Source organism: Ovis aries, chromosome 15, assembly GCF_016772045.2.
Source record: "Ovis aries strain OAR_USU_Benz2616 breed Rambouillet chromosome 15, ARS-UI_Ramb_v3.0, whole genome shotgun sequence".
Lineage (NCBI taxonomy): Eukaryota > Metazoa > Chordata > Mammalia > Artiodactyla > Bovidae > Ovis > Ovis aries.
The window spans coordinates 79,698,383-79,720,298 of NC_056068.1; the positions used below are offsets into that span (position 1 = coordinate 79,698,383).

General features: G+C 57.0%; 2 protein-coding genes and 1 long non-coding RNA gene across 9 annotated transcripts; 2 read left to right on the forward strand and 1 right to left on the reverse strand.

The window, feature by feature from the left end:
- Positions 1-1,725: 1,725 nt before the first annotated feature.
- LOC121816727 (uncharacterized) lies at positions 1,726-5,844 on the forward strand. The gene is made up of 2 exons (XR_006056436.2): positions 1,726-1,883; positions 5,511-5,844. It is a non-coding gene; the product is annotated as an uncharacterized LOC121816727 (long non-coding RNA).
- A 662-nt stretch (positions 5,845-6,506) lies between these two features.
- Positions 6,507-11,175, reverse strand: YPEL4 (yippee like 4). Its single transcript, XM_012096653.5, has 5 exons — positions 10,951-11,175; positions 8,386-8,710; positions 8,157-8,200; positions 7,736-7,844; positions 6,507-7,524 (listed from the first exon to the last, which is right to left on the reverse strand). The coding sequence occupies exons 2-5, from the start codon at positions 8,524-8,526 to the stop codon at positions 7,435-7,437; spliced, it is 384 nt and encodes a 127-aa protein (XP_011952043.3). The 5' UTR covers positions 8,527-8,710; positions 10,951-11,175; the 3' UTR covers positions 6,507-7,434.
- Positions 8,949-18,780, forward strand: CLP1 (cleavage factor polyribonucleotide kinase subunit 1). Of its 7 annotated transcripts, none has more exons than XM_027979799.3 (3): positions 8,949-9,156; positions 16,508-17,156; positions 17,715-18,780. In XM_027979799.3, exons 2-3 carry the CDS (start codon positions 16,551-16,553, stop codon positions 18,384-18,386), a joined length of 1,278 nt encoding a protein of 425 aa, XP_027835600.1. In that variant the 5' UTR covers positions 8,949-9,156; positions 16,508-16,550; the 3' UTR covers positions 18,387-18,780. The 7 variants fall into 7 exon arrangements, with proteins under 7 accessions (XP_027835600.1, XP_042089498.1, XP_027835599.1 ...); XM_042233564.2 differs by lacking the exon at positions 8,949-9,156 and adding an exon at positions 9,827-10,169; XM_027979798.3 differs by lacking the exon at positions 8,949-9,156 and adding an exon at positions 10,567-10,646.
- Positions 18,781-21,916: the final 3,136 nt, after the last annotated feature.

Sequence of the window (21,916 nt, forward strand, 5' to 3'; positions counted from 1 at the left end):
GTCATCGTAGCCAATTTCAAAGGGTCAGTAGCTGCACGTGGCTAGTGGCTACCACATTGGAGGGTACAGTGCAGACATTTCCGTCCTCACATAGAAACTTCTATAGGAAGTTCTAGACCAAACTTTTGTAAATCAGGAAACAGGCCCAGAGAGGAGACCGTGATCTCGAGAAGCCTGTTACCGCAAATCAGGGCCCAGAATAAAGGAACCCCCACGTCCAGGCCTGAGTCACTGCCCGGCTCCCTTGCTCCTCCGTGCCGGTCTGGGCTCCCAGCTCCGAGTGGGCCCAGTACTGGGCCGGGCGGGGATGGGCGGGCTGGTCCCAGGGGATGTGTGAGACGGAGCAGGGCCCCAGATGCTGCACATTCCTGCTAGGGTCAGGCCTGCCCCGCGGCAACCAGGGGCTGCAGCCGCTCAGAAGGGCCCAGATCTTTCCGGAGCGGCCCTCTTCCTGCCCAGCCCAGGGGGCTGGCTGGCTCCGGAGCGCTGCTCTGATCGCCTGGGCTGAGGCTGAAAGGCCAGGAGGGTCCCGGTTGGAGAGGGACTTCGGCTCAAGGGGCGTCGGGAGGCGGGCAGGAAATCGCACCTCTCGCGTCTCCTAGGGTCTCCGAGTCCGGCACCAGGGGCGTCCGCGAGCCGGGCTTCGGGAGCCGCGTTTGGCGGGAACCGGGGCCGCCCTCACCTGCAGCCGGGTGGGGGGCGTGATGGAACGAGCCGGGAGGCCGACCTCACGGGGTGGGGGGGGTGCCCGTGGAGGTGGGGGGGAGGCCCGCGGAGGGGGCGCCTGGGAGCGCCTGGACCTCGCCGGCCGTGGGGGGGGCGCGGGGGATGGGGGTTGGGGGCGAAGAGGGGAGCCCGGCAGCCAATGGGCGGGAGGATCTCGTTTCAAAAGGGTGAACCCGCAGCCAATGGGAGCCTGGGGCAGCGGATCCTGCTCACTCCATTCAAGAATCCCAAGTATTCAAGATGGACGGCAGGGAGTGTGGAAGGAGAAGGGGGCGCGGGGGGCCCGGCGCCCGGCGCCCCCCGCCCCCGCCTCGGCCGCGGCCTCCGCGGGGCCCGCGCCCGGCCCGGGAGGGCGGCGGGCGGCGGGCGCCGGGGGGGGGGGGGGTCGCCGGGGCGGGGAGGGCAGAGAAAGGGCCCGGGAAGAGGGAGGCGGCGGGCCGAGGAGCGGAAGGAGGCGCGGCGTGTAGGTATCGGGGCGCCCCGAGGGCCAGCGCCGCGGACGGGGGGGCGCATCCTCTCGGCGAGGGCCGGGGGCGGGCCACCCCTCCTCCGTCTTCTCTCCCCCCGCCGTCCCCTCCGCGCGGGCGTCTCTTCTGGTTTCTTCTTTCGCCGCAACTGAGACGGGGGGGCAGCAGGCGTGTAGTGCTGGCGTGGCTCCCTGCGCCTTTCCAGCGGGGGTGTGGTGGGGCCGGGGCGGGGGGCTCCGCTGGGCCATCTGTGTGTGCCCAGGCGTGCGTGTATGTGTGTCTGTGTGCAGGGGGTGTGCGTGCGCGCGCAGGGTGTGTGTGTGTGTGTGTGTGTGCGCGCGCGCGCAGGGGTGTGTGTGTGTCTATGTGAGCGCGCAGGGGTGTGTGTGTGTGTGCGCGCGCAGGGGTGTGTGTGTGCGCGCGCGCGCGCAGGGTGTGTGTGTGTGTGTGTGTGTGTGTGTGTGTGCGCAGGGGGTGTGGGGCACAGGGGACTTGGCGGGGGCGTTGAGGGGGGAAACGCAGGGGCCGCAGGGCTGAACCCAGCGCGGAGTTGTGCGTCGGGAGAAGTTGTGGGACGAGCCGGGGGGCTGCGCGCGGGAGTGAGGCCCGCCCCTGCCTTAAGAGTTGCCCGGCCTGGAGGGGTGCGCTCCGAGCGCGAGCTGCGGGCTCCCCCCCACGCACGCCGTCTGGGTAAGTGTGTAGTAAGCTGAGCCGTGCAGCAAGTGTGGCTGGAGTGTGTGCGCGCGCGCCCGTGTGTGGTCCAGCCTCAGGTGTGTGTGTCCCGGGGGCGGGGGGAGGGGGGCGCAAGCTGGGTGTGGAAGGAGCGTGCGCCCCCGCGCCCCCCGCGCCCGGTTCCTGGGACCCTCCGGGCTGCCCCTCTGGTCGCCATGGCTGCGGGCCCGGCCTGCCCCGCCGCTCCCGCCGCCCCTCCACCTGCCCTTTCCCTCCCTGCCGCGGGCCGGGCCCCATCCCCCGCTGCTCCGGGGGGCCGGGGCCGGAAGATGGTGGCCGCTGAGGAGCGGGGCGCGGGGAACTCGAGCCGCCCCTCCCCCGTTTCCTCCTCGGCCTCCACGCCCGCCTCTGCCAGGAGCCGGGGGGCGGCTCCGGGGCCCGGGGAGGGGGAGGGCCCCGCCTGCGGCCCAGACTGCGGGGCCCGGCTCTGAGCGGAGGGGGCCGTGAGAGCCGCGGGGTCTGGCCCCCGCCCCCCACCCCGGGTGCGATCTGGGTCCCCTGGGGGGCATCTCCCCCTGGCCTCCAGAAAGCTGGCTGGCCCGTGCTCTTGGCCCCTCGGCCCCTTGTTGACACGGTCCGATTCCCCACGGGGACGGCTTTGCTCAACCCAAGAGCAGAGGCTGGTGACCAACCCTCGGCGGAGCCTGGATCTCCGTCCATTAGAACGGTGGGGCCCGGGCCCCGATTACAGGAACAGACTGCATGGGAAGGCAGGGGACAGGCTCTCCTGCTTTCCTGGCTAGGGGGAGGGAACCACCTCCCCAGGAAGAGCTCCCGGCGGGGAGGGCGCAGGGCATCCCCCAGGGGCCCCTCTGATGGGTGCACCCCGGAATTACCCCACATCCCGGCCCCCCAGGCCCGCAGCTCTAGCCAGGAGCCTGCCACCCCAGAGCTCTACCTGACTCTGAACCTTTGGTCGGTCTCAGGATTGTTTGTCTGGGGTGTAAGCCCCTTAGACTTGGTAGGATGGGGACGTCTGAAGATGCCGGTGAGCTTGAAAAACCCCCTAACCGGGTCCCTGGATAAACAGGAAACAGATTCTGACCCCACTGCCAACGAAAGCCTGTTTCTAATGGCGAGGGAATGAACCGCACCATTTTGTTCCACGCTGAATCCACTCAGTGGATTTTGCAGGCCTCCGAGAGGAGCTGCCGAGGTGGGACTTCACCCATAGCTTCCTCCTGGAGACCTGGGGTCTCTCTGTGCGGCCTGTTCACCCACATCCGAGACTGTCCTGTGAAGGCCTAGACCTTCCCTTTATCTAAACTAAAAGGGAGAGAGAGCTTTAGAGCCGGGAGGAAGCTCTGTGGTCTGGGCCAGCCAGCTCCTCTCTGAAGGGGAGCTGACAGGAGCTACAAATCCAGGTAAACCCAGCTGCACATCACCTCCGGACCTGGGGGCGGGGGTGTCTCCCAGTCGTCTTCCCGTGAAGACGGAATGCCAGGCTGCTTCCTGGCACTCTGTTCCCCCTGCCCTGAAACCTCTGGGGAAGGGTGGTCTCCATGTTAGGAAGGAGGAGTGGAGGGAACCAAGGGACGCCGGAGAAGAGGGGAGCTGTGCGCAAGGCGAGGAGGGGGCGGGGAGCCCAGGGGCCTGGGAGGAGGGCCGGCGCCCCTCTGCTGCGGGCCGGAGCTCTTTTCACATTGTGCTACTGTCTGCGCCTGTCACTAGCAGTGCAATGTTAAAAGGGCATTGGCCGCGCAGCGCTACCCAGCGCCGGCTGCCTCCTGGGCATCGACCTTCCTCTCCTGCCTGGGCACCCCTCAGCCAGGGCATCCCCCCAGCCCTTCCTGGCAGGGATTCAGGAGGCCTCCCTCTGAATAAGTCAGACGAATAGCTCACACTTACAGAAGCACATGTGTGCCAGACACCAAGTGCATCATGGTGGTCCTCAGGACCGAAAAGTAACATCCCCATTTTACAGATGGAAAAACTGAGTCAGGAGAGGCTTAAGCAGCTTGGCCAGAGTTTGATGGTGCTTAACGTTTCAGAGCCTAGATCTAATCCTGTCCTAAATCACAGCTCACCAGTCTTGGAGAGGGTTGAGGAAGGTTGTCGGAGCTGAGGGGTAGAGGGTTTTTGGTGCCACCTGCTGGTTGTAGGGCTTTAAAGGAGGAAAGGAGGGAGTGGCTGGTTGGCTAAGAAGTTCCCAGACTCAGCTTGGGATTGGAGGGTGGGTGGAGAAGATTGAGAGAATCCCTGTTGGGTCCAGAGTAGACCTCCATGAGAAAAAGGGGGTGCACAGGCAAGGAAAAAAGGCTAACCCAAAAGGACTGCACCCCAGGGAAGGGCCGTTGCGCTCCTGGCATTCCATGCCTGCAGCTCCTTCCCTGGCTCTCAGGCAGAAAAAGGAGACCTCCTCTCCACCTACCCCTCTTAGTCACAGGGTACTTGACACCTGTCTGAGCATCCAAAGTTTGGACAGTCCCGCCCCATGGCCTGATCGCAAAGATTGCATAGGATCCCTGAACCCAACTCACGGAATGATTCTTCCAGGAGAGATTACAAAGAACCGAGACCCAGGGGTGCCGTTTACTTTCCTGTTCCCCACAGTTCCTAGTTGGCTTAATCAGTAAATTGAGAGAGAGGCAGATTTGGGGAGCTTTAAACTGAACTGAACTGAAGAAGGCAGCTAGTTTGCGCCTGATGTTCAAGGTCAGAAATTTTCAAGGACAAGCCTTCCTGAACTTTAGTGCAAGAAGTGGGGTTGAGAAGGACAGGGTTTGTGGGTCCCTTGCTGGAACCTGAGAGAAGGCTTTGGGCATCACCAGGCAGGCTGGGATGGACCCCGAGGCCCCCCAGATGGGGTGCTGGGGCGGACCCCGAGCCCCCCAGATGGGGTGTTGGGATGGACCCTGAGGCCCCCCCAGATGGGGTGTTGGGGCGGACCCTGAGCCCCTCAGGTGGGGTGTTTGGGTGGACCCCGAGGCCCCCCAGATGGGGTGTTGGGACGGACCCTGAGCCCCCTATATGGGGTGTTGGGACGGACCCTGAGCCCCCCCACATGGGGTGCTGGGACGGACCCCGAGGCCCCCCAGATGGGGTTGCTGGGGTGGACCCCGAGCCCCCCAGATGGGGTGCTGGGCATCATTCCTTCAGGGCTTGACTTGCCTTCTAGCACCTGTGTCTTCCAGAGCTCTTTGGCCCAAACAGCCTCTTCATTCTGATGTTGACAACAGTATCTGAGACTACAGTTAGCTTCAAGCCTCTGTTTTTTTCATTCTTACCATTTCTACTTGAGCCTCTCTTCAGGCACAAAACAGCCATTTGGTGATGTGAGTCCACTTCTTAAACGACAAGAAATGTTCAGTGTTTACTCAGTGCCCTTGGGATGAAGTCCTTGAGTGTTTCATGGCCCCAGCCTGTCTTTCCTGGGCTGGCTCACCTCTCACTCACTCGCATCTGCACTCCAGTTTAGGAAATAAACTTTTATTTCTCTTCAAACTAACTGAACTTGAGCCACCTGACAGTCCTCTCGGCCTGAACCACCCCCGTCCCTTACTCTTCCTTTCTGCCCACCCAACCTCTCAGCTTTCAAGGGCTTTCAGTCATCACTTCTGCAAAGGTTTGTTTCCTCAATTCTAGGTGACGCCTCTCCTACAAGCCCTGTGCTCACTCCCTCGTCACCTTCTACTGGAATTGCCTGCTGCTCGCTTGTCCTCCCACTGGACAGGAAGCTCCATGAAGTCAGGCCATGACTGCCTTCTTCTCCACTGTTTTGCCAGTGCTAAACAAGGCCTGGCAAGGAAGAAGTGCTCTTACAAATATTTACAGTACCAATGAATGAATGTGGAAATAACAAGCTAGCTTACCAGAAAAAAAAAAAAAAAGATTTTTATGATGCATCCGATCCTCCCTGCATCCGGTCTTTCCCTGTTGGTGACCCCACAATAAGTTCACGGCTCTGCCGACAGGCGCACTCGGGTCACGTTGCACTGGTGCTGCGGTGTTGAGCTGTTCTGTTCCAGTTTGTAACTGCTGCCAGGGTAGCACCTTGGCTGGTCGATTTTCCTTTTAGCTTTAAGAGCGGCCACGAGCTGACCGAAAGATTCCAGAACTAGGCTGAAAGGCAGTGGGACCCAAGAAAGCTCTTGTTCTGGAGTGAATCTCTTCAAACTAGGCAAAAGTGGATTCCTTGTCAAGGGCTCCTAAAGACAGAAGCTGTTAAGGATGCTCCCGCTGGAATCTCACTCAAAAAAACAAACCATCTCAGAAGCAAAATCTCACCTGAATCTCCATCCCCTGGTGTCTTGTCATAGACAGAGCAATTGCTGCCCCCTAGGGGTAAGAGAGCAGCCTTCCCAGGTGGCTCAGATGGTAAAGAATCTGCCTGCAATGCAGGAGATCTGGGTTTGATCCCTGGGTCTGGAAGATTCCCTGGAGAAGGAAATGGCAACCCACTCCAGTATTCTTGCCTGGAGAACCCCATGGACAGAGGAGCCTGGCAGGCTGCAGTCCACGGCATTGCAAAAGAGTTGACTTAGCTACTAAACAACAGAGGTAGGAGGGGCAGGCCTGGGGCAGCCGTGTGCGTGGGACGATCTATGGTACCTGCCAAGAAAAGTCAGAGGACCGAGTGCCTCACATGTTGCTTTCCCCTTTTTATTAAAAATAGACCCAAACACTTTATATATCATACAAAAGTTTCGTTCGCTGGTGGCAGCCGCGAGGACACCTAGCCTCGTGGCACTGAGCCCCCACCTTCCCTCCGAGGGCCTGCATCCCAGGGAGCAGTGGCCAGGCCCAGAGGACACCCACCAACCCTGCTCACTCTGGAGACTGCCAGCCGGGCACAGGGGCTGTTCCGGGGGGAACCTCCCCCCACCCCACCCCATGGCAAAGGTCAGATACTCGAAAGTGCCTCTTCAGTGCCAAGGTAAACTGCCAAGTGGAGTGAAATGCAAACCCCTGGGATGCTTTGATGATCTCCCAGGGCCTGGGACTTGGGATTTTTTTTCTTCCAACCCCCACCCCACGAATCCTGGCTCCTGCAAATAGGGGGTGGGAAACATCACCCTTAAGAGACTCCGGTGCCTCCCAGCGTCTGCGGCCAGCATTTCACTCCACCCTGAGCCTCTTCTCACCTGCTATTCTGTGGCCTAGGATCTCCCAGCGCCAGGACTCGAGGTTGCTCCTCTGTTCGCTCGCAGAGGTGGAGCAAACAGGGCTTCCTCCCGGGGGGTCCTCTCTGCCTGCCTCTGCCCCGCCAGCCCCTCGGTTTTCGGAACCTTGGGGGCGACAAGTCCCCATGGCCACCCCTTCCCCCCCCCCGTTTCTGTCTCTCCCTGACTGCTGCCCACGCCTGAGCCTTCAGCACCCCTGGGGTACCCCAGACCCCCATTCCAGGGGGGCCTGGGCGTGGTGGGGTGGCGGCGGGGGGAGGGGCGGCGGGAGCAGGGTCCCCCCCAGGGGTGGGGCAGTGCTCATGCTGGTATGGAGGCGCGGCCGGGCGGGGGCAGGTGTGGGAGGGTGGGGCATGCGTCGGGAGGGCAGAGGCCGCCGGAAGCCCTCAGTCCCAGCCGTTGTCCTTCACCATGTGCGACATCTCAATGATGTACTTCCCCTCCTTGTACTTCTGGCTCGTCTCAAAAGCCTGCTCCTGACGGGGGAAGGCCGGCAATGTGGGCCGGCAGGCCCGCCTACCGCCGCCGGCGTAAGCCCGCCCCCCACCCGGTCCCCCCACTCCTAGCTCCCTCCTCCCTCTGGGTCAGGCAGACACCTGACTGGTGGCCACTGGGGCCTGGGGGGCCACGGAGACGCCCCACCCCCGCCTTCAGAGGGTGGCCCTACCCCCCCCCCCCGGTACTTACATATTTCCAGCCCAGGGTGGTTTTGCAGCTCTCGCAGAAAATATCAGCTACCGAGTGCAGCCCCGTGAGCAGGAGGCGCTGTTCAGCTGGCCCGCACCCCACGTTGACCCTGGGAGACGGGAAGGACCCAGCACGCGGGGCGGGGGGGAGCGGGGTGTCACTCCGTCAGCGCACCCCCAAACAGCCAAGAGGGCCCAGCATCTGGAGAGAGCGCGACCCACCCAGCTGAGAGCCCTACCTCCAGCGCCCCACCGCTTGCTGTCTAGCGCCTGGCACCCCAGTTCTCCCGGGCTTCCGCCAAAGGAGAGGCAAACCCAGAGGGCGCAGGGCACCCACCTTGGGCGGCTCAGCCCCTCTCTGCAGAGAGGAGAGCTATTCACCCACACCGGCACACACGCACGAGGGAGAGGGGCAGACTCACACGGAGTTAAACAGGTAGGCTCGGCCATGGCTCCCCTGGAAGGACTGCGGAGACACGGGGCCGGTGGTGACTGCGGGGAACCCTTGACCCCGGGGATCACGCGCTCCCTGAATACCCCGCGGGGGCATGGAGGCGGGAGGCCAGGCTCCGTGGCGTCACCCCCGGGTAATGTCTGGAGGGGCCTGAGGCGGGGGGCGAGGGCGGGGGTGGGAGTGATGGAGGCCGTTACCTTGGAGATGAGCTCGTCGTGTTTGGCCAGATGTGCGCGGCAGTGGACGCAGCTGTAGGTTCGGTGGCAGCGAGGCAGGTAGCTGCGGAAGGTCTTGGCTGGGAGGCAGGCGGGCGCCGGGCCAGGGTCGCAGCTGGGCATGACGGGCTGGAGGACGATGCCCTGGCGGGCGGGGGGCGCGGGCGCCGTGCAGCCCCCGCACAGACGGTCGCAGGTGAAGCAGCGGAGCAGGTTGGCTAGAGCCGTGTTTCAGGACGGGAGCGGTGCGGGGGGGCTGCCGGGCCAGGGCCCCCCCAGACGTGAGCCAGGCAGAAATGGAGGTCACCTGGGAAGGAGGGGAGGGTCACCAGGAGAGCCGGGGGAGCCCCTGCCGGGGGCACGGAAGAGCCGGGGCGCCTGCGATCACTTTCATTCCCGCTTCACCCATCCGCGGCAGCCCTGCTCCGCGCGCGCGCGCGCGCTCACACTGCATCTGCCACCTGGGCTGACCGTCTGCTCGGGCCGGCCCCGCAGCGGATGGGGGGGCCTCAGCCCCGGAGGCGGTGTCTCGCCCTCCTGGGGCCAGAGCCAGCCTCCACCATTTTCCACCGGGAGCGGCCCGCTGCCATGGGAGCCGCGTCGCTGGCAAATGCTCCTTCCTCCCTGGCTTTTCCGTCCTTTTGTGAGGATGCATCCCACGTGCGCTGGTAGGCTCTGTGTCTCTGGGGCTCAAAGCCTTGAAAAAGTTGGGGATGCGTGCCGGTCCTTCCTTCCGTGACCTCGGTTTGCAAGGTAATTGGCCCCAGCACACGATTTGTGTGGGTGGGAGGAGCTTGATGAGAAAGGGAAGGAGCGCGGGCAGGTAGGCAGACACGCACACTCGGCGCCAGTCCTCTGGGGGCGGGGGCCCAGAGCCTGATGGGCGTCTCTCCTGGGACCAAGGGCCTCAGACGGGGCTGCTGCCCGGTCCTGCGCTTGGGTCCGCTCATTCTGGCTCGGGAGCATCACTGGGCTCGTCTTCTCAGCCTCTGAGCTCGTCTGTCTCTCTCTACTGCCCTCTAGGATTGTTGCCTTGTCTCTCAGTGAAGCACCCAGCCTAGGAGAGAAACGATCTTCCCTTTGGGCGCGTTTGACCGCTGGGGGCCAATGGCAAGTAGGGCCGGTGTCAGAGAGGCCGGCGGTCCCGGGCCGTGTTTGCGGCGCGGGCGCGGTGTCTCATGATGGGCAGCGTCACCGCCCCGTGGTTTGGGGGCACAAGGTTCAGGATGTTTCTTTCCCCTTCTCCCGGGGGCAGGGACTCTGGGTGACGCGAGATAAAAAGAATTGCCTGGTTCTGATTAAGAATCTTGAGGAGGATTCGCAGGCTTCAGCCCTACAGTGGCCGCGGGTGCTGGAGGCAGGGATAAGGCGGGAGGTGTCCTCTGCCGGCCCTGATAAGCCAGGGAGCCTCAGCCTGCTCCTCGGTGGGGCCTGCAGGCCGGCTCTGGGTGGCTTAGCCCCGGTCTGTTTCGGGGATGCCAGCCGGGTGCCCTGGCAACAGTAGGCAGCGGAGCCGGGGTGCGCAGGCTCCGTCCTGCCCTCCGCGGGGACCACCAGCACCCCAGCTGTTCCAGCATTGCCTGGGGCCGCCAGGTGGGCTCTCTGCAAAGCCTCCCGGCAGAGGGCATCGGCCGTTTAACGCCCTCGGCCCTTGGAGGGACTCAGGAAGAGCACCCTGGGCTGAGTTCAGGGTGACATTGGGGTCCTCAACAGCAGAGCACCGGCCAGCCTCCGCTGGACACGTCTGCCTTCAGCTTTGCCCGCCAGTGAGTTCCCGGCGGCGAGCTCCACCTGGCCCCCTCGCCCCTTTCCCGGGTCCCGGGGAGGGTGCCGGGACCCCCCAGCCCCACCCCGCCTCTCTCCCCTGCTTCCCTGTCCCGCCCAGGGGAGGCTGCACAGGGAGCCCCGCGGGGGGCGGGGGCAGGGGGCGTCGGGGTCACTTCTCCCCCCATCTCAGACGACCGGGAGAAGCAAGGAGAGCCAGTGACGGGGGCAGAAGCGCGCCGGGGTGCGGACGGCCCCCCGAGTGAGCCGCGGCTGGACCGTGGGAGGCGGGGGGAGGGAGGGGTTGCTGAGCAAGCGGCGCTGACGGCAGAGGCGGAGGCTGGCGGAGCCAGGTGCGAATCCCGTGCCTCTTAGGGGGTAAAAAAAGGAAAAGGCGAAAGGGAGGGGGACACCTGCTCACAATGGACGCTCGCAACTGCTCGGAGGCCGCGAGCCCCCCCGAGGGGCTGGCATCCTCGGTACGGTATGGTCCCAATGATGAGCCGCGCAGCAGGCTCCCGGGGCGGGCTTGGTGGAGGGGGCAGGGGGGGCCCGCACCCCAGCGGCCAAACAATATAAACAGGGCTGCTTGATCAAACAGGGGTGCCTGAGGCTGCGGCCAAAGTTGCCGGGAAGAGCTCGAAGAGGGATGAGGCGGGGAGGGGGAAGGGAGGACAAAGGGTGGATGGAGAATGCTCTGGCGAGGGGGGAAAGCCACGCGCAGCCCGAGGGGGAGACGCACAGAGTGGGGAAAGGTGCGCTTGGAGAAGGGCTGCCCCTCACCTTGAGGCCGGCTCCAGAGATCTCCGTCTATCTCCCCCTCTCTCTCTCAATCTCTCTGCGCTCTCTTCGCGGCTCCTTCCGCTCCTTCAGTGGGGAAGGGGCGGGGGGCGGGGAGGGTGGTGGTGAGGGGCTTCAGACCCGGGCTGCCAAGCTGGCCCAGCTGCGGGGGGCGGGGGGGCGGCCAGAGGCGGCCTCCCGCCGGTACCCCGGTCTGTGGGTGAATGTAGCTGTGTGTTGCGGGACTGCATCACAACACTGTGAGTCATCCGGGCCCCCACCCCCCTCACCTCCCACGTCAGAGCGGGGCTGGGAGACACAGGAGGCGGGCTGGGAGGCAGGCAGCGGGCAGGCGTCGAGGGCTGGGGCTGGGGCAGCGATGCCCGGGGCGGGGGCAGGCAGGGAGGGGAGCCGGGGTGCTGGCGAGGAGGGCCCCGTGGCCAAGGAGACCGCCAGAGGCTGAGGTGGGGGGAGGACAGGGCTGGGCAGGGATGGAGTCCGCGGTACGGGTGGCGGGGCTGGACCAAAGGCGGAGAGGCTGAGAGCCGGGTGCAGAGTCAGGACCCACCGAGCGCACAGTCAAGATGCCACATTTCCCATTTCAGCTCTGATACTGACGCAGGGGAAAGCAAGCCATTTTAATGGTCACGGATGGCATGGAACGCCCCCAAGCTTGTTCCAGGCGCTTCCAAGCCTCAAAGCCTCCGGTTCAAAACCCGCGGAGTCACAGACCAAAAATGACCTCTGACAGGCAGGAACCTCTTATTGTCTACTTCCAAATGAACTGTGCTTGACGCACGGAGACACCCACGTTACATAAGATTCTCTGCTTGGTTCTAAACTTTGAGGCAGGTCCTCTGGGAAACTCCTCTCTGCATCCCAGGACAGCAACGCCAAGCACAGAGCTTTGCCTACAGAAGATGCTCAAAAAACAGCAGTTGAGTTGCATCTTCAGACGTTGTCCAAGTGTGTCTGGCTTTGGTCTCGGAAGAGACCTGAGTTGGAATCCCAGCTCTGCCAATACACTTATCAGGAACCACTGGGCCAGTTACTGATAGCCTGTGTGCCCCTGTTTTCTCCTTCTGCTAAATGAAGCTAATGTTTACCACAGGGACATGTGAAGTAAAGTGAGATAATATGTAAACATCTTAAAAAAAAAAAAACAAACCTGGCACGTGATAGGCAGCTAGTAAACAGAAGTTACTGGCATTTCAAAACAGTGTTCTCAACTTGAATACCCAGAGTGAATTTACTCTTAAATTCTGAGGCTCAAGAGGCACATGCCAAATTTGTGTCTTATGAAGAACTTAACATCTTTCATGCTATTTTTCTATCAGTTTCCAGTTATACTTCATGTGAGCCAAAATATTTCTCATAAAGTTTTGCCCTCTGCAAGTTGCTAAAGTATGTGGACACAGAACATACCGTCTAAGGTAAAAGCTTAGATTTCTAACCGAGGTGAACGTTCGGAAAAAGTAGTTTTTCACAAGTAAAGGGGGGAGTGAAAAGTTAAGGTAGGGAAATGAGGTTAATGGGAGGCAATGCTAACTGGCTATGACAAAGTGAAAGGAATTCTGACTATTTCATCAGGATACCTGGCAGTTCACTGGAGGACTAGTACACACACCTTGAATGGATTAAATAATTAAAGCAAACCATCCGAGAATATCCTTCAGTTTAAGGTAGATTCTGAAAACAAAGTCGGTATCTTGAGTGATGTTACCAGAAGTTTGGAGTTGACAGGCAGCACTGAGTAGAGAAAGACGAGGGAAACGTTCTCATCTGGACAGCAGATGAGGAAGGAAATGTAAGTGGAAGCGGAATTTGTTGAGGAAAATAGAAGGAAGTGTGAAAAAGGAAGGTGAGTAGTTTTTTAGGGCAAGCTTTGAACGTGTTTGAGCTGGTGGCTCAGAGGTTAAAGCATCTGCCTACAATACGGGAGACCTGGGTTCGATCCCTCCATTGGGAAGATCCCCTGGAAAAGGAAATGGTCAACCCACTCCAGTATTCTTGCCTGGAGAATCCCATGGACAGAGGAGCCTGGTGGGCTGCAGTTCATGGGGTCACAAAGTCGGACACGACTGAGTGACTTCACTTCACTTGAAAGTGTAGAAGCAAAAAATTAAATGAACTCAGGAAGAAAATGATCACGGATTTAGCTGGAGAGGAGAATGAAAAAGGCACGTGAGGGCAGTGTTATCTGAGGGTGGGGTGGAGAGGAGTGCTTGGTGACAAAGACTGAAATGAAAGTGAGGAAAGAGTGTGGGCAAGCACAGATGCTTTCAATGTTGCACCCTGACCCTTTCTGTGTTTAAGAAGCAAAACGGAGCGCAGGCTCTAAAGGAGGGGGAGGGGTTTCTTCTCCCTAAATTCAGCTTGAGACTGGGACTTAGCTGGCGGTCCAGTGGTTAAAACACCACACTCCCAAGGCAGGGAGAATGGGTTCTATCCCTGGTTGGGGAACTGTGTGGCATGGCCAAGGAAAATGAAAGAAATAGAAAAAACAATGATGACTTTAGATAATTGGGAGGAACTGCCTCAAGGGAGAGAATGTGGAGGCAAAGAAACAGATCTGGGAAGTGAGCTGCGTGTAAACAGGAGAGGATGAGCTCATAGAGAATTTTGCAAATGGAAGACTAGAACTGGATTCTTTTTTTGTGTGTGTGAAAGTCGCTCAGTCATGTCCAACTCATTGCAATCCATGAACTATACGGTCCATGGAATTTTCTAGGCCAGAATACTGGAGTGGGTAGCCGTTCCCTTCTCCAGGGAATCTTCTCAACCCAGAGATTGAACCCAGGTCTCCCGCATTGCAGACGAATTCTTTACTAGCTGAGCCACAAGGGAAGCCCTAGAGCTGGGTTTTTGCAGAATGGTGAGCAATTAGAGGATGCCTGGTGGCTCACTGGAGAACTAATACCCGCAGGCTGAGTAAATTAAATAATTAAAGCAAACCATCCGAGACAGATGGGCTTCCCAGGTGGTGCTTGTGGTAAACAACCACGATGTGGGTTCGATCCCTGGGTTGGGAAGATCCCTGAAGGAGGGCATGGCAACCTACTGCAGTATTCTTGCCTGGAGAATTCCATGGACAGAGGGGCCTAGTGGGCTACCGTCCATAGAGTTGTAAAGAGTCAGACAGGACTTAAGCGGCTCCAAGAAAGAAACGTGAGAAGTGAGGATGGCACTCTTAGAAAGTGAAGGCTAAGGTGGGGCCAGCTGGTAAAAGGCAACCCAGAAAATCTTCCTAGGCTTTTCCACCCGGATTAACCATGTGAGCTGGACCGAAGAAAGTATTCATCTCTAACGAACGGATGACAGTTACAGCGTGTCCTTCACAAGATTCTTGTGAGGATTAAACGGATTTATACCCTTAAAGCCCACAAAACACGATGTGGCATCTAGTACTCTGCATTCACTGTTATAATAACTGAACTCAAACTCCAAAATCTTGCATTTGAATACTAGTTTGGGCAAATCCCTCCACCTGTCTTAGTCTCCTCTCTCACCTGAAATTTAATAAAGCTGACTTTACAGGTGGCTGTGAAAGAGGACACCTGAAAGGGCTTTGAAGAATGTAAAGGCCTCACTATAGCGTCCATCCTCAATCTACAATAAAGCCTTAGGAGCTCACATCCAATGCTTTCTATGTTACAGGCTTTGGGTTTAGTGCTTTATATGCATTATCCTATTCATGCTTCAAAATAACTTGAAGATAAATTGTTATCCCTGTTATCCAGTTAAAAACAAACAACAACTGGGTCTAAGCCTGTGATTTACCCAAAGTCACACAGCAAGCAAGTGGCAAAGAATATTCCCAAGTCCAAACGCATCAGAAGTGTATAAAGTGAAAGTGAAGTCGCTCAGTCATGTCCAACTCTTGCGACCCCATGGACTGCAGCTCTCCAGGCTCCTCCGTCCATGGGATTCTCCAGGCCAGAATACTGGGGTGGGTAGCCTTCCCCTTCTCCAGGGGATCTTCCCGACGCAGGGATCGAACACGGGTCTCCCACCTTGCAGAGACGCTTTACCGTCTGAACGTATAGATGCGGCCCAATCTGTTGCTTGCAGGGTGATGCTTGCCCTTGTATAACCATCAGAGACTTGGGGAGGGAAAGAGTCCCCAGCAAAGCTCTCCGCCTAACAGGAGAGGGGTTGTTGAGTAATGACTACCTTGCAGAGTAACTGGAAGAAATCTATGTTTCATTCTCTCCCTTAAGTAAAATGTTCTGAAATGCTCCCCAGGGGTCAAACGCTGTGTCGGGACGGGGATGGTAGTCCAGTTAGCCTCTGATGAGCTGCTTGGCTCCCCTCTCGCTACCCCTAGGTCCCCTCGTATCCACACAGGGATCCGCGCCCCGCTTCCAGGCGACTGTGGGGCGCTTCCCGGGCCGCAGGTGAGCGGGAGCGACGGGGAGAGAGCCCACAGCTGCGGCGCCTCCGCGGCCGTGTCCCCTCCGCGGCTGGTCCTCACCGCGCACGGAGGCGTAACCACCACGCCCCCTGCCTCCCTCCCCAGCTGCTTGACGAACAATGACGGCAGCCGCCCCGCCCGCCTTTGACGTCACGGTCAACCCCCACCCTTGACTACAAGTCCCAGAGGGCCAAGCGGCGGCCAGAGCGCGACCGCTCGCGACAGCTCGGGTACAACTACATCTCCCAGGGGGCCTCGCGCGGCCGCGCCTTCCCCACTGCGCAAGTGCGGAAACGTTTGTTTCCGGCGTGGTCTCGGTGAGCGCGTCTGGCTTCTGGGCTTAGGTCCTGTGTTCTTGGTTTACAGGTTTGAGCTCGTGGCTGTACAGGTGAGGTAGTAAGTTCAGGATCGCAACCGCCGCCTCCTTAGAGCCTGCGCAGATTTCGGTGTCTGGGGAGGCTGGGACGAATGCTAGACCTGGAGCTGCGATCTGCATCGGAGATAATTCTTTGCTGTTCCTCGGCGCTTTCTAGTTTACTAATTTTTTTCTTTCCCTCCGACCATCCCGGTTAACCCCCAGAACAGCACTTTAGGGGAACTGTAAGCGCCTCCAGTTGACAGTGGAGGAAAAGGTTTAGACGAGCTAAGTGATTTGTTCAAAGACACTGCTAGTGGTTGCTGAACGGTTTCCTTGATGCTGTTTGCTTCTGAGTCCCAACTCGGTATTCTCTGCTCTGCCTCCAGATTGCTGACTCCCTTTTTTGTTGACCCAAGGGTTAGGGACTGGGCATCTGTAGCTTTTTCAAGTCTGGAGTACTCGAAAGCGTGGTAGTGATGAAGGGAGCAACAAAGGCGCTGTAACCAAGTCTGCGGGTATGTAGGTATCTTGTTTTCCGCCGACGTCTGAGTCAGTTATTCACTCGGTGTTTTTACAGAGGTGCCTTTTGGTGTCAGGCTCTATTTTAGGTACTGGGGTTACGGGCAGCAAACCTAAATGCCCAACCCTTACCTTCTAGTGAGGGTGGGTAGACAATAATCAGATATATAGTGGGTCAGGTGGTGATGAGAGAGAAGGGGGGAGAATAAAGCAAAGTAAGGAGAAACATACTCTGGAGGATTTTGAACCGAGCCCTAACTTCTGTTTAGATCTGATTCTGGCGTTCCAGACAAAAGCAGCCACACAGGAAAGATGGGAGAGGAGGCCAATGATGACAAGAAGCCAACAACTAAATTTGAACTGGAGCGGGAGACAGAGCTTCGCTTTGAGGTGGAGGCGTCGCAGTCAGTTCAGTTGGAGCTGCTGGCTGGCATGGCAGAAATCTTCGGCACAGAGCTGACCCGAAACAAGAAGTTCACCTTTGATGCTGGCGCCAAGGTGGCTGTCTTCACTTGGCACGGCTGTTCGCTGCAGCTCAGTGGGCGCACCGAGGTGGCTTACGTCTCCAAGGACACCCCAATGTTGCTTTATCTCAACACACATACGGCCTTGGAGCAGATGCGGAGGCAGGCCGAGAAGGAGGAGGAGCGGGGCCCCCGGGTGATGGTCGTGGGCCCCACGGACGTGGGCAAGTCCACCGTGTGCCGTCTGCTGCTCAACTACGCGGTGCGTCTGGGCCGCCGTCCCACGTACGTGGAGCTGGATGTGGGCCAGGGCTCTGTGTCCATCCCCGGCACCATGGGGGCCCTCTACATCGAGCGGCCGGCGGACGTTGAGGAGGGGTTCTCCATCCAGGCCCCGCTGGTGTACCACTTCGGCTCCACCACGCCCGGCACCAACATCAAGCTTTATAATAAGGTCAGAGCCCGGGGCAAGGCGCGGTGGAGGGAGGGGGCCGGCGTTTGCTGGTTGAAACTCTCTGTCCCCTCTCAGTGGCTATCACTTCCACGGTGATGGGTTTTGGAAAAGACCGTTTCAAAAATAGTTCAATCTCAGATGGTTAAACATTTCTAGGGACCTATTCTTAAGTAGGTCCTATTCTTCCCTGGTGGCTCAGACGGTAAAGCGTCTGCCTACAATGCGGGAGACCCGGGTTCAGTCCCTGGGTTGGGAAGATGGGAAGATTCCCCTGGTGGAGGGCATGGCAACCCACTCCAGTACTCTCGCCTGGAGAATCCCATGCACGGAGGAAGCTGGCAGGCTACAGCCCATGGGGTCGCAAAATGTCAGACACGACTGAGCGACTTCACTTCACTCCTGAGTGATTTATTACATTTCAACTTGGGACATGAAACACCACTGCCATTAGAAATGTCCTTTTCCCTGAACCTGATACCACTTAGGCTCAGGAAGGATCGTGTGGCCGAGGGTTGGTTTTGTGCCTTTTCTGTCTCACCTGGACCCTTTCTTCTGCAGATTACATCTCGTTTAGCTGATGTGTTCAACCAAAGGTGTGAAGTGAACCGCAGGGCCTCGGTGAGCGGCTGTGTCATTAACACCTGTGGCTGGGTCAAGGGCTCTGGTTACCAGGCCCTGGTCCACGCAGCCTCAGCCTTTGAGGTGGATGTCGTCGTGGTTCTGGATCAAGAACGGCTGTACAACGAGCTGAAGCGGGACCTGCCTCACTTCGTCCGCACGGTGCTGCTCCCCAAGTCGGGGGGTGTGGTGGAGCGCTCCAAGGACTTCCGGCGGGAATGCCGGGATGAGCGCATCCGTGAGTATTTCTATGGGTTCCGGGGCTGTTTTTATCCCCATGCCTTCAACGTCAAATTTTCAGATGTGAAAATCTACAAAGTCGGGGCACCCACCATCCCAGACTCCTGCCTGCCTCTGGGCATGTCTCAGGAGGACAATCAGCTCAAGCTGGTGCCCGTCACCCCCGGCCGAGATATGGTGCACCACCTGCTGAGCGTCAGCACCGCCGAGGGCGCCGAGGAGAGCCTCTCGGAGACCAGCGTGGCGGGCTTCATTGTGGTGACCAGCGTGGACCTGGAGCACCAGGTGTTCACCGTCCTCTCCCCCGCCCCCCGCCCGCTGCCCAAGAACTTCCTGCTCATCATGGATATCCGGTTCATGGATCTTAAGTAGCGATCCTCAGGCAGCCTTGCTGCCTGGGGCCTGGAGGCCTTCTGGCCATCACCAAGGGCAGACGGGCTGAGGGATGAGCACCTCCTGCGGCCCGGCTGCTCGGTAAATGGTGGACTACCGGAAAGCATATGTTCTACCTCTTAAAAACAGGTGGTGGCCACCTAACTCTTCCAGTTGTGAGCCAGAGGTTTCTTGGGTCCCCTAAGGTGCCACCAGAGAAGCCCCCTTTCTTGCACCGTGCCGCCTTGTGGGCTCATTTGTCACCGTTTTAGGTTCTGCATACACTGCTTATCTCGTTTGTCTGGGATGAAAGAGTGAATTCAAAGGACTCCTCCCAATTAAGTTCATACTTGGGAAAAAAGAAAAAACTATTTTAATAAATATTTTTGCCATAGCACAGGAGTTGGTATAATTTTTTAAAGCTTGGGTTTTTTCCCCCTAAGCATTATAGAAACATTATTGGAATGATTTATTACTGAATGCCTAGAGAAGAAGAAAGCCAAGAGCCCACCTGTGAGCTAAGCAGGTAAATGTTTATGATGGTTTCCTTTTCCTCTGCACTTGGGTAAATAGATCCTAAATCTGTTGTCAGTGATGGGTTTACTATGAGGAACTAAACAGGTGGTGGTAAACTTGGGGTGAGATTTCAGATTTGATATTATCCAGAGATAGCTCATTTTCTCTCAGCTACAGCTCTCTGCTCTCTTTCCTGTTGTCTGTTTAATTGGAATCAGATCCCAAGTCAAAAAGTAAATTTGAGCTTTCAGGTGATAAGCTGGAACAGCCCATTCTCTTTGATCTCTTGCAAATAATTGGTTTCTCTAGTTTGGACTTGTATTATTGAGTAAGTATCATGATGACCTTATCCATTGATTCTTTCCACAAATTTTTATCATGCACCTACTATGTGACAAGGACCTTTCTAGACGGGGGGACGAGCTGGACAGTCTTACAGAGCTTATAGTAAACATAAAAAGTGAGGTGCTGTGCAGAGAGGCTTAAGATCGGGCCATAGGAGGCGGAATGGCCAGGAGGCTTTTTAAATCAGGTGGTCAGGAAAGGCCTCTTTTGAATGGCTGTGTGCAACTGGGACAGAATCTTCCTGGTGGAGGAAGCAGGGCAAAACCCTAAGAAAGGAGCAAGCTGAGTGTGTTGGATGAAGGGAAAGGCCAGCATTGTGGGAGTGATACAGCAAATCAAGGGGAGAGGGAAAAACTCAGGCCGAGGTGGGAGGCAGCAAAGACCAGATAGTGTAGGGCTTTTGTAATCCAAGAAGAGTGGGAAATGGAGAGGCGTAAGAAGCTCCAATACTCTGGCCATCTGACGCGAAGAGCTGACTAACTGGAAAGACCTGATGCTGGAAAGACTGAAGGAAAAGGAAGAAGAGGGTGGCAGAGGATGAGATGGTCAGATACCATCACCTACCCACTCACTCAATGGACATGAAATTGAGCATACTCTTGGGAGATAGTCAAGGACAGAGGAGCCTGGTGTGCTGCAGTCCATGGGATTGTGAGAATCAGACACGATTTAGGGACTGAACTACAACAAAAACACGGACTGGGTAACTTAGAAACATCTGAAAATGGTCAGGTTTCTGAAGGCTGGAAAGGCCAAATCCAAGGCACCCAGCAGTCACGCTCTGCCAAGGGCTCTCTTTCTTCCAAGTTGCAGATGGCCGGCTTCAACTGTGTCCTCACAGAGTGAGAGGGGCGGGGAGCTCTCTGGAGCCTTGTTGATAAAAGCACTAATCCCATTCATGAAGGTCTACATTCATGATCTAAGCATCTTTCAAAGGTTTCATCTAATATTGGGGATTTTGGCATAAGAACTGTGGGGGTGGGGGCCCCAAAATTCATACCATTGCAGGTGGTTGAACACAGGAATGGCATGTTTTAATTTACATTGAAAAGATTACTGCTGGGCAGAAAATGGATTATAGAGGCAAGGAAAGAAGCAAGAACACAAGTTGGACTTTTGAGGTAGGGTCCGTGTGAGAATTAATGATTCAGAAGAGGGCAGCAGAGAGAGCTGAGTAGATTGCCTCGGGAGATTTTGGAGGTAAAATTGATAGGACTTGCTGCTGGGAGTGGTAAGGAAAGGCACCTTTGGAATCAAAGGTGATACCCACATTTTTTACTTGAGCATCTAGATTGGATCTGAGATTGAGGAAACTTTGGGAGAGAGGATAAAAAAGTACAGATACTTTGAAAAAGTACTGATAAACTACACCAGGAAAAACTCTGAGGTATTACTTGACATACATAGCAAAGTAATTTATTTGAAGTTTGGTGGTCTGGATATCTCATTGTCTTCGTCTAGATTTTACTTCGCAATACTTTTCAGAAGTGGCTATCAATTTAAATCTTGTGTTCTATTAAACATCCTTTCCAGGAACTATCTTGCACAATTCTAAGGAAAATTGGAAAAGAAAATGGAATCTCTCTCTAAGCCTGGGGTAGTGCTTATGCCACTGTCAGTACTCATCCAGCTAAGAGCTTGGCATTCAGTCATCCGGTGTCCTAGGGGAGTCTAGTATATGTGGTTGGTCAGTGGAGTGTCCAATGCCTATTTCCATTTAGCACTGTCTAGCCAAGAGACAAAACAATTTATAGGTTCTTAGACTGTTGAAAGTGGGAAAAGGAAAATGCCTAATTTGTGAACTTGGAGAAATGAAGCCTTAAAAGTCCAAGAAAAGGGACTTCCCTGACAGTTCAGTGGTCAAGACTCCATACTTTCAGTGCAGGGGGCAAAGGCCTGATCCCTGACTGGGGAACCAGAATTCTGCAGGGTGTGCCAGGTAGCCAAAAAATAATAACAACAAACCCAAGAAAAATACAGATAAATGAACTTTTATCTTTCCCTAAGGAAACAAATTAAGCTGGTTTACAAATAGGAAAGCCTCTACAAATATTTTATCTCCAATAATACCTTAACTTTACCTACCATAAGGCAGAAAGTTTAAAAATTTTTCATTTTTAAAAAGTACACACTCATTAAGAACTCTCCACTGTGCTGCAAGAAATGGTAGATGAAGCCTTTAGCCGGAATGAACGACAGCCTGCTAACGCATGCCATGCCAGAAAAGGAACTAGGCTAGACCTCAGAAGACAGAGGCAGCCCTTCTCCTCTCCCTTGCTGCTCAGCTTCTAAACATCAGAGCAGTTAAAGCAGCAACATGTGACACCAAAGCTGAGGACGGGCAGCAGGATTCAGAATCACACTTCACAGGTGAGAAACCTTGGCTTCAGAGAACTGGCTGGTGGAACCCTGGTTTTGAAAGACTATTATGTAACAGCCAGAGCAGAAATGGCCTTGAGCTAAATCGGGAGAGAACACGGGGCCTTGCTCTTGGGTTCACAGCTGTGTAGGACTAATTAGGGCAAACCCTGGCCATGAGATCTAGGCGGAAATGGCCAGCAGCTTGCCATGGACAGTGCCTTCTGGAGAACCTTTTCCTTCCTTTGGCCTGTATTTCCGGACTGCCCAAGGTTAGGCATGGGGTCGTCCAACCCCTATGCTACAGCGAA